Source organism: Gymnoscopelus microlampas (genome assembly GCF_963454915.1).
Source record: "Gymnoscopelus microlampas genome assembly, chromosome: 14".
NCBI classification, from domain to species: Eukaryota; Metazoa; Chordata; class Actinopteri; order Myctophiformes; family Myctophidae; genus Gymnoscopelus; species Gymnoscopelus microlampas.
In genome coordinates this window covers 1,560,001-1,572,053 of record NC_139951.1, presented here as the reverse complement: position 1 = coordinate 1,572,053, position 12,053 = coordinate 1,560,001, and the positions used below count along the sequence as shown (strand labels likewise).

At 38.5% G+C, this 12,053-nt stretch overlaps 1 protein-coding gene across 1 annotated transcript; it reads left to right on the top strand.

Annotated features, from left to right (window-relative positions):
- Nucleotides 1-277: 277 nt before the first annotated feature.
- Nucleotides 278-3,642, top strand: LOC311059598 (uncharacterized protein; the record flags this gene model as incomplete). Its single annotated transcript, XM_084077602.1, has 6 exons — nt 278-365; nt 1,776-1,838; nt 2,133-2,171; nt 2,442-2,501; nt 2,875-2,973; nt 3,355-3,642. The coding sequence occupies 6 exons, from the start codon at nt 278-280 to the stop codon at nt 3,480-3,482; spliced, it is 477 nt and encodes a 158-aa protein (XP_083933728.1). The 3' UTR covers nt 3,483-3,642.
- Between the last annotated feature and the right edge of the window lie 8,411 nt (nt 3,643-12,053).

Genomic DNA, 12,053 nt, shown 5'->3' with positions numbered 1-12,053 from the left:
CCTCAAATCATGAACACAGCATGCAATTTCCGTGACATTTTGCACGCACATTCCCATTAGGGCGAGGAAGAAATGCCATTTGATATAACAGGCTTATGTAAAACATGTTTTTTATATTACTCCTAACGATTTTATCCACATTTCACGCAAATCGGTACACATGATCTCTATAGTCATGTGATCAAGGCGGATGTGTTAGATTTTTCATATTCCATCCTGATTGGCTAAGATTTACATCTAAAGTTTGCAGTAGAGGCTTGTTTTGAAGAAAGTAGATATGGAAAGCGCTGAGGAGCCAGTTGAGCAACCGGACACCGTGGTAAAGCTCACAGGAGACACAGTGGTAGAGCTCACAGGGATGGACGGTCAGTCTTAAATAATCATTTATCATGTCTATACATGTCTCTATACTGGTTTATGTTTATCATCAACAGAAGCATTATACACTGATGTCTATTGTTGGGAATGATCAGATAATTTGTCATTTAAATAAAAATGCATAATGTGCTTCTGGCTTTTCCAGTGTTAAAATGTACTGCTTAGTTTAATATTGGCCTCTGTGTCCTAGTGTTCAATTTTCATTGCACATTGCAAACAAATAAAACCTGGGGTATGCAGGTGGCTGCAGAGGGCTAGAGTAGTGTGTACAGCTTAATATTTCCAAACATTCAAAGCGCAGAGGTGTGAGAGAGGCTGTCTGCTATTGGGATCTTGTGTGAGCCATATTGAGAGTTAGCTCATCAGGCTAGTTTCATATGAATACTATATGGTTTCGGTCAAAACAAGGCATGTATGTGAACACACTACTGGGACCTGGGAAAGTATTATAGGCATTTTAACCAATTTGCTGTTAGTTATTTGCGAAACCACAACAGGGACGTATCGCACATGATAATAGTATACACATCAAACCAGGCAAGGTAGATGTGATATGAGTAAATATGTACCTTTCCTAGTGTCTAATGGGGTGAGACGAGGCATTTTGTCACCTGTACTTTTCAATCTGTATATGTATGATCTGTCAAAACGGCTAAACAAGTGTAGGTGGGAGATAATATGCCTCTTAATAATCTGACCTATGTTGATGATTTTGTCATTATGTTTCCCTCTACTACTGGTTTGCAATAACTACTGAGAATGTGCTCCTGCTATGGTGTACAGTATGACATAAGAATAACTCCAAAAACAGTGTTATGATTGTTAAAACCTAGACCATGTTGAGAACTAAGTCAGATATCTGGGCCACATAATCAGAGATGACTCATGTGGTCATGATAATGTTCTGCGGCAGTGCTAGTGCTGCAAACTTAATGCACAAGACATTATGTTTTCATGAAACAACAAGTTCTGATCAAGTTAAGAGGTTTATTCTGGTCATATTGTACCCCCATACAACTACAGTGTATCTTCAATTTGAAAAAATTGCTTAACGATGCATTTAGGATTTTGTTAACACTACCCAGATGGGAAATAGTAATCTGCTTGTGAATGACTTGTATAATATTCCCACTTTTCATGCTGTGTTGAGGAATTTAATGTATTGATTCAGTGCTGTAGTATAGGTTTTTTTCAGACTGTATACCATCATTATTCCCTCGCGCATGGCTCATGCACGCACACATATACACACGCGGGCACAGAAAACATATATTGTGCTTACATAGGGTGTTCTAACTCTATGTTGTGTCTTTTTGCATTGTCTTGTATTTTATTGTATCAAATGTAAACACACAAAAATGTTCTAACATGTTAAGATTTTGTGTTATCTGGAATAGGTTCACCTCTTGATTTGGAGCAACTGGGTGAAGGGACAATATACAACGTTGTTGTGTTACATGGTATGTTTATTTTGTGTGGCACCCCTTTAACCACTTGAACCCTAGCATTCCTCTTCTGGGGGATTTGGTGTAGAGGGCAATAAATACAGCGATTACCCTGGTCAACCAACTTAAGTATAGGTGGTTTGTGTGTTCTATAAAGATTATTTGATGTGATTGAGGTTTTGCAGCTGAATATTCTCGATCGCTGACAAATGTACAGTTGGATATTAACAATGTTACTTTCTGAATTAGCACAGTGTATTTCTGTCAGATGTAGTTCTACATGTAAGAGTCTGATCTTCCTCTTTCCAGGTAATGAGGCCAGTGCTACAGTGCCATCAGCTGTGGATGGTCAGTATTCAATATGTAAACATTTAAGTGCATCTGAGTGTGCAGTAGCATCCAAAATGAAATGCAAACTTGGTAGTTGTTTGTCTTGTCTTACAGTATGTTAAATTAAACCGTGATTACTGAATACTGCATTTGTAGGTCGGAACTTCTTGGAAGCCCTACTGTGTTTCCATTCTCTTCTGCAATGTATTTTTTATATTCATTGTCTCCTTATGTACTTGACTTGTTATTATACATTCTAAATCAAGTGTCTGATCTTTCTCATTCCAGGCGGTCAGTGTTGTTCAGAGCTGGAAACCTCAACTGTAGCGCGGGTGCAAGCTGTGGATGGTCAGTATTGAGTATTCAAGATACAGTAATTATGTGTTCTTGTACGGAAACAAACAGTATCCTTCCTTAATTTAAGTTGTATTAGCAAATGAATAGAACATTTGGTAAATGGTCTATACTTTTCTTATATTGCCATATTAAATGGCAAGGAAAACCAATAATGCCTGAATGAATTGATCCAACCTCTGGTCTACTTATTTTAGAACAATAAAAAGGATTTAAAATGAATTGTTTAATACACATGAAAATGCAGTTTCCAGTTACTTATATTAATGAGGTTGCCGCAGCATAGTTTGCATAATGTGTTTATCACATTTCAAATCAATCACGTATTCCATTCCATATTCTTACACATCTTTTATCTATCTTTCAGGTCCAGCAACCACAAAGAAGAGAAAGCACAAGCAGAATCACTCTGATAAACCAATAAAGAAGCCGAAGCCAGCATCCTCAGTGCCAACAGCTGTCAAAGGTCAGTCCTTAAACCATTTGGACTTCTTTCTATGAGTCCAATTCTAAAGACACCTTATAAGTGATCAGATGGGTGAGCCATGTGCATTTTCACAGCATGTATATTATAATGATCAATCAATCGATGTGTGGCTTATTGGCTTCTTAGGCCAGTTCATGCCTTAATGGGTTAAATAGGTCATTTATCATGTCTATAGTCGGTAGCCATTTAATCCAGGTGTCTGATAGACGATATACTATTCTGAGTAACCATCAACCCACACATGTATAGCTGAGGATTCTTTTTCGCATTGATAAGAATTCGTAAGAAAAGTTGCCTGCAGATTTTGTTTTTGCCTATTTTAACTTAAATCATGCGCTTCCATATTCTTATGTCTTTCAGATCCAGTTGCCTCGGGGGAGGAGCAGACGGCAGACAACGTGTTCGACAAACTAAAAAACATGTTGAAAAAAAAAAAGGTGAACAGTGGTGAAGTTAAGAAGTACATTTACTCTAAGTACTGTACTTGAGTACAATTTCGAGGTGCATTAACTTAACTGGAGTATTTACAATTTTCAATACTTCTACTTCACTACATGTCAGGACAGATATTGTACTTTTACTCCACTGCAATTATTGGAAATTTATATTTACTTGTTACTTTGTAGATTTGGATTATTATTATAAAACATACATTAACCACTTCAGCCGTAGCCATTTGAAAATGGCAGATTTGTTTACATTTTCAAAACTTGTGAAATCCGCATAATGAGTACTTTTACTTGTACTACTTAAGTATATTTTGATGCCGATACTTTTGGAATATCGGGACTTTTACTTGTGACAGAGTTCTACACTGTGGTATTAGTTCTACACTGTGGTATTGATGTGGTACTTTTAACCGAGTACAAAATGTAAGCACTTTTCCCACCACTGATGTTAAAGCCCCAGTCTATTTTTTGGTGTTTGATCTTTGAATATTTGTAATCGTTAATTGTTTTTCATTGTTCTCCATTAAATGGAATTGTGTGGAGTACCGTGTTGGAAATTATTTTAAAATAGTTAAATGTCCCAAATGCATTGTTACAGCATGCAAAAGCAAAGTATTGAGATTATTATGCGGGTATAGACAAAGTGAAATTATGAAGCATATTCAAAGGTGGGGGGAAAAGATTTTTATACAATGTATAAGGTATCCTATAATACATTGCAAAACCCAAAACCCATAAATTCCCTGTGTCACTGTGTCGGAATAAACACAAAAACAACATATCAATGTCACTAACAACACAAGCCACAACGCGCATAATTACTACACACAGTCTGTAGGCTACTTCTCACTGCTCAGCACACATCTGCCCCCTCGAAGCATAATTAATTGCGGCCAACACAAACTCACAACATTACGGTCGGCCATGTTGTTCCTTAGCGTCATCGCTGACCACCGCCCAGCGAGACCCTAACACCGCGAGGCGGACAATATTTCGTGTACACCATATGTGTTACCTTTTATTTCCTCCGAGGTGGAAACTGGAAAGACTGGTGACGCGAGGTTAGTTCTAGCTGTCAGCACAGTTGCCAGGTTGCGCGCGCCAAATAAGCAATAGGGTCTGTGAATTTTCCTCCATTTGCCTCCATAGAGGCTTGCTCAAAGTCGATTACAAGTCGCTTACAATAACAGGACATGGCAACACTGCCCTCTAACAGACAGTGAGCCCCGCCCAACTCTGTCTCTGATTGGCTTAACCTGACAATTTACCCCGCGTTAACCAATCATCGTCCTCTCTACCACTTTCACTTATTCATCATGTTAGACTGAGAGGAACCACTCTATTCAGCCTGCTGGCTGCTGCACGCTCTCTGCCTGTTGAATGACAGGCAGAGAGAGGACGGCTGCTTTGCATAAAACACTTCATTTGGATCACATAACGTAACACAAGTAACGTACCAATATCAATCACAGTAACTCTAACTGAATGGGAAAAGGTCACGCGTCACGTTATTAGTTAACGCAAATAGTCGTTGCGTTATGTAGTCCCCAGAGCTGTTGGGGGTGCTAGTTCTGACACTGTGGGGGCTGGGGGGCTCGCGCGTGCTCCACATGCACTCACCGTCAGCGGCGGTCGTTAACACCTTAAAGTTTAAACAATAGCCTGTCAGGTTCGCGCCGTCAGTGGCTGCTTCGCATAACATTAGGATATACTGGAGAAAAGCCACGGACTTGAATTGAATGCGTACATTCCTCTCACAATGAGAGACAACAGTCTCTGCACTGCAGAGTGTGAAGGGGATCGCTTAGCAAAGGACCCAGTTCTCTGAGACAAGACAAAGACAAGTTGTCTGATTATTTTAACTACTTATGTGTGGGTGAGTCTATGTAAAGGGCTTTTATATAAAACTAAAAGGAAAATAAAATAATTGATTAATTGAAACAAAAACAAAAACAACAAATTAACAATGCAACAAAATACTAAGAAACATAAATACATTAATAATCACATGTTGCATACCTACAGTATTACAACTTGCACTGAGCTGAGTGGCTATGTGCACATGCCTGCGTGCGCACGTGACATCATAAAATAGAGCACCCTTAGTTCTATATTGTATTAATGATGTTATATATTATATAACATCAAATATAATAATACATTATTATATCATAATGTCATATGCTGTATTACAGTACATAACACATATTTAACATATGTATACATTATATCTATAATATACATATACATACTATTATGACATATAAATACATACATATTCAAATATATTTAAAATAAATATATAATATACACATGAGCCATAAATGACACAGTCTTTACAACGGCTCTTTCAAAGGGGTTCGCGATGTTTTCATTTGTATCCAACGATTTTGTTGGCTAGGGAGCTAGCGGGAAGGGCGCCCGTGTTACTGTATATGCTGTATTAAAGTACATAACACATATTTAACATATACATTATATCTACAATATAACTATACATACTATTATGACATGAATACATACATATTTATATACATTTTTCAAATATATATACTATACACATGAGCCACAAATGAGCCAGTATTCACAACGCCTCTTTGAAAGGAACAGAACCCCACGATCCGCCTCCCTTCAAAGAGACATAAATCCCATCTCTACTGCCCACTCTGTGCTGCAGCAACACAGACACAGAGAAAGGGACACGGAGGGACCAACAAACACAAAGCCCCGCGCAGCGGATGGGTTCCGCCCCCACGAGAATCTAGTTATGTACAAGGGAGTGATAGACTGAGTTGGTTTAATATTGGGGTATGGTAAACACATTTAACAGATTACATATGTTTAATATATACTCAATAGCTGAGGTCCAGAATTGAGGTTAGCTGGGTTATGTGGAGGTGGATGGATGCAATGACTGCAATTCTGAAGGACCCCACGATGAGCTAATAGGGTTGAGGAGCACCTTAAGCTGTCATCAAGACAAAGTGACCACAACCAAGCCCGCACACATTGTTCTGTTCTTGGATTGACTACCATTTTACCCTGTCGCAACTGGGTGACCAGCCAGGCTCAATGTCCTGCCAACTAACTTCTCACTCACTTGTTATGGTTATTATGAATATTGGTCTGAGACTATCTATTTGACACAATAAAACTCATAAATCATTCATGGAATTCTCTGAACTCGCTGACGCCTGTGCACAATATCTGTCTCTTGTCATGTCATGTCCAGTACAACAGTATATATATTCCCAATCTTTCTATAATAAACTGAACAACTGGGCCGGTCTCATCCTGTTGTGAGTGCATGCTGACTCAACATGAACCATCACCCACCAGACCCAGAGTTCCAGTGGACAGGCTCAGTGCCCCACATTAAAGGTTTTGTGGCCTAGAATTCAGAAGCTTGCTGGTAGCATGCTCATCCGAGTTGATGTTTTGTACACCATGTTCAATAGCATTAATGTTTAGCACACATCCAGGGGCTTCTGTTGGGCAGAACTGAGACCTCAAGTTAAAAGCGTTCACAGCCATTTAGGAGAACGGATTCTACAGTTGCTATGAAGAAACTGAGCTGGAAAGGGAGGGTAGGTGCATGAAGTGGAAGGGACTTCTAGGGCCCACACCCATGCAGGGGCCCAAAGGTCAAAGGGTCTAGATACATTTGGTCTGACTTATACTTATACGTTAAAGTGTTAACCACTTTAACCCCAGCATCCATATTCTGTGAAAATGGATGCAGACAATAGCAGATTCGGCTATTCAGAAAAGATATTCAGTATAGAGTGAAAACTTCAAAATCACCAGTATAGAGCACTGAGGGACTCCGCTCAACAACATAATGGTTAAAGTTAAAGAGCCAGAGCATGAATTTCAGTGGCTGTCTAGCTAAACCAAAAAGTTCACACATAGAGGCAAAGTTTATGAACAGCTAAGATGCACAATAAAGCTCAGAGAATTAACCACATGAATCCACATTCATCTGATCATGGTATGTCATGTTGTGTCATTATAGGTGATTCAGGGAAAATGGCAGATCTACAAATAGTTTTAGGTGGTAAAGTGCTTCCAGGGGGCTCATTCAGTCTGTCAGGTTGGGTCCCAAACTATAAAATAGTGTCAAGAATCACCTCTGCTCATGAAAGGCAAAGATCCTGTTCCGTCAAACTCCTGTCAAAGGCAGGTCACTACAGTAAGGCCTGATGTGTCAGGTTATAAGCCTTTGCTCTAGTCATTATGTAGAGAAGTTCTATACAACAGATTATTGAAGATATCCTATCCCTTTGGCTGAAGGGCTTTTGTTGTCAATGTGTTTTATTATGTTAAGCCACAAGCATTGGCAGTTCAATTTCTGTCGTTGCCAGAGGCAACACACAATGATGTTTTCACTGAACTTTAGTTTGGGAGATAAACTATTTTTGTCCTGCTAGTCCTCCCACAGTTTTAGCCACATACACACGTCATATCAAATCCACCAGCTTCATCTTGAGTGGAGCGATATTCTATGTAGTTTTATGGGAAATTGGAAAATCCATATATGGGCAATCTATATGGCATATGGGTATAAAAGACACAAACATATCACCCATGCACTAATGTCAGACCCATCTGTATGGGCATGATATCTACACACTGTCAAGAGACAAACAGACAGACAGACAGACAGACAGACATACAAAATCTTAAAAATCACATACATTAGGTTCAATCTGCTGCAGCTAATCTCTGGTACCAGTAGTTTGGAACACATAACACCCGTTTCAGCTGCACTTCACTCGCAAACAATGAATTTATGGAGAAATGTGAAGATTTTATTGTTAACCTTCTATGAATTGAGTACAAAGGGCCCCAATGGAAACAAGCCATGGGCTTTCTTGGGATTAAAATCCACTTAGCAGACCTTGTATTGAACTGTACTTTCATGTGCTTTTTTGGGGAAACTACTTCTAATCAGTAATGACATCTGTTTGGCTCATACAGATGTGCCACTTCAAAACTTCACACGTTACTGTTCTTTCCCTGAAAGTGCCCTGAAAATGCATTTTTTCCTCCCTGTTCTGCCCTTAAAAAGGCACTGTTTTGCCCCTGAAAAGAAGTTGTCACTACACACCCCCGTTTTTCCCTTCAACAGACATCCATATACATGAGAACAAAAGAATGTGTGTTGAAGAAGGTGTCAGACTCATTATGAGGCGAAAGGTGATTTGAAGAGGTCCTTGACCAGTTGCTCAAATTAATTAGCATCATAAAAGCAGTGATCATCAAAATAATTCAGCATTTTAAATGCCCTTCTTTGTCCCTCTTATTGCCCTGGGAATCCCCTGAAAATTTACTGTATTGGCGATGGCAGGACATTTGAAGTTTTGAAATGGCACATCTGTAGCTATTTAATTAATATGCAGCATAGCAGTTAGGGCATTTTACATTCAAGGCCCCCAAACTCTGGAATAACCCAGAGGACAACATGATTAACTAGCTGACTGACAAGTTTTACATCTCTTCTAAAACCCATTATAATAAGAGGCATTTTTATCTTCCCAAGCCACAAGTGTCTGAGTCATGTTGATATTTCTTAGTTTGTTAGTTTTGTTTTGTTTTGTCTTGTGTTGTGTTATTCTTCATTGAATTGTGATTTGCATTACTGCCTGGTTGTATTTGTTACCTTTATGTACAAGCACTTTGTGACATTTTAAGAAAAGTGCTATATAATTCATATATGACTTTACTTGATATAATATAAATAAAGTTACTCTGTAGGCTATGATTACATTTAGCTATGGAGAGAGCGTAAAGCCAAGAAAGATGAGGCAAGCGCGGGTTGGCTAGAACCTATGTCTTATCTAAGGAGGCCCGTGGTTGGTCAATTCATATGCCTGTCAAGCATTTTAGCCAATCACGTTTTTCCCCAAGCTACGCGCGAAAGTGGTCCAGGAAAAGAAGAGAGAGAAAGCTACACGACAACAACAGACAATACTATTCTTCTGTTAAATCGCGTAAATTATTGTTAAAACTCAGACTCCTTCCAATTCCACTCCCTTTACTCCTGCTTGGCGTTGATGCAGCACGTTGTGTCCAACAAGTCGTCTGGTAAGATAACAATATGGACAGTGAAACGTACAGTATGGAAGATGACTCAGTTAGGACCTTTAGCTATGAAGCGCAACTTCTAGCTGGTTTTGGCACTTTCTCCATTTATAACCTGTATGTCTACATAAACAAACGTTCATATTTCAAATATAAAGTGCTGACCCCACGGCCACGGATGTAACCAGTTGATATGCTTGGGTTTAAGTACCCGTATCTTCCGTATTCTTCAATAAAAAGCATTTTAATTCGATTGGTGGACATTATCTCATAGAGTTATAATGTATCAGAGTGCAATTCACCTCCCAACCGATAGGGTCGCGTAGTTGAAATCATGAATGAAATTCGGAAGAAATGGTCACCGATCGGATTAAAATGCTTTTTATTGAACAACACGGAAGATGCGGGTACTTAGACCCACTTGTTTCAACTTGTTACATCCATGGCCCTGAGGTCAGCACTTTATATTTGAAATTTGAACGTTATTGTAGATGTACGGGCTGGAGAACGTGCCAAACCAGGTAGAAGTTGCTCCATGGCGCTCGTGACAGACGAGCGTCATGTGAACCATGGCTATGATTATAATTATCTACTCTGATGCATGTCTTTACTAATCTTTGTTTTAATCTCATTGATTACATGTTCCGACATGGTCGTATGTTGAGTGTGGTGATTGATGTTGTCTTGCCTTTGGGTTTAGAATAATGTGGGGAAAACAGACTAGACATCTTGTACACAGAATAAAGGCTTCCTAAAAGTCTCCATTGTGGTACATTATTCAACCAACCAAACAAGACACATAATCTAGAATATTACATTTATTTTTTAATGTACACAGTGCTATGAAAAAGTATTTCCCCTTTTGTGATGTTTTCCCATTTTATTTGCATATTTGTCAATTTAAAGGTTAGACAAAGACAAATTAACCTAAAGTGATGTTTTCAATGACAATTTCATTTATTAAGGGGAAAAATACTATCCAAGTCTACCTGGACCCATGTCAAAAAGTAATTGTCCCTTAAACATAATAACTGGTTGTGCACAGACGATAGATATAGGTAAAAACATGATCTGTTTTTAACTATATCTGCCTATGAATGTACATAGACTATTGACAGTGGATACAACACAGTTATGTGTATCAGTGTAATTGTTCCAGTCTTGCCTTAACTGATTTCAGTAACATAACATAAAAGGTTGAACTGTCTGTAGTATTATTATTATTATTATTATTATTATTATTATTATTATTATTATTCCCTTCTAACTGATGTTTCTTTTTAAATTAACTGCTATTTTACAGATTCCATTTGAAGTCGAGATCCAGGATGCCTTTCAAGAAAAGGAGGATACAAGTTGTGCAGAAGACCATTGGTGGGCGTGGTGTTAAACGTTCATTTGTGAAAAACAGTGTTTCACACCCATACTCCAGACTCAACCCGGCTGTCCCTGGTCCATCAACCCAACCTGTAGGACATCTTGATGAAGAAGCTAGCCACAACCCTAATGAAGAGACTGCATACAGTAAAGCCAAGAAGAAAGAGCTCAGTGTTTGGGAGTCACTAAAGCCTGAACTGCTACGTGTGTCATTAGAATACTCAGCACCGTCCTCAAATATTTGCTTTATTTGAAAAGAGCAGGCTGAATATAGGTGCTTGGAATGCAGTAGCAAAATCGTTTTCTGCGAAACCTGTGTCAAGGCGACACACAGAAATTCCTTGCATCTACCTGAGAAATGGAATGTTAGTATTTATTCATAATTTATAGAAATGAATTTATATAAATGTATTTTGCTAAGTCAAAGTTATCATTTTAGACCTTTTTAAAAAATAATTCAAAGTTGGCATAACTGCTTTTTCTTGTGTTTTCTATTTTTCTTTTGTCCATATCCTGTAGAAAACATACTATGAGACAGCCTCCTACGGATTCGTGTTGAATTTAACAGAGGACCACAGTTCCCATGCTGAATACACTAGAGGGATGAAAGTAGTTGTGAACACAGGTTTGTTAAAACATGTATCTCATTATGTCTTTTATTAGCAGATCTATTCTTTAAAGTATATACAGTGGTGTTCTTTAGAGATTTTTTGTAAAACAATAGAAAGATTAATTACAATTAAGTTCATGGTGTATTATCAAAATTCATAGTACCTACAGCACACATTCTCTTCCTACAAAATCACTTTCAAAAGCAAAGGTCCTTTATCTGCAACGATTTGGTGAAGGTAATAATTGGCAAAAACAAGAAAAGTAAACAATTCTTAAGGAACCATTCTCTCTTCTCTCCATTGATAGGCCAACTGTGCAACTTCACAGTCACTTTTTGTCAGTGTGAACCAGAACCATGCACTCTGCTGAAGTATGGGCTTTGGCCAGCATTTCCAGAAAAAACGCAGGCAGCATTTTCATTAGCCCTTCTGGAGCTGTTTCATAATCTGTCTCTAGAGTGCCAGGTGTAGGTTGAGGGGTTTTGCACCCTACGCTGGAAAAACAATCTAACTCTTACAGAGGTAAAGTAGAATTTAA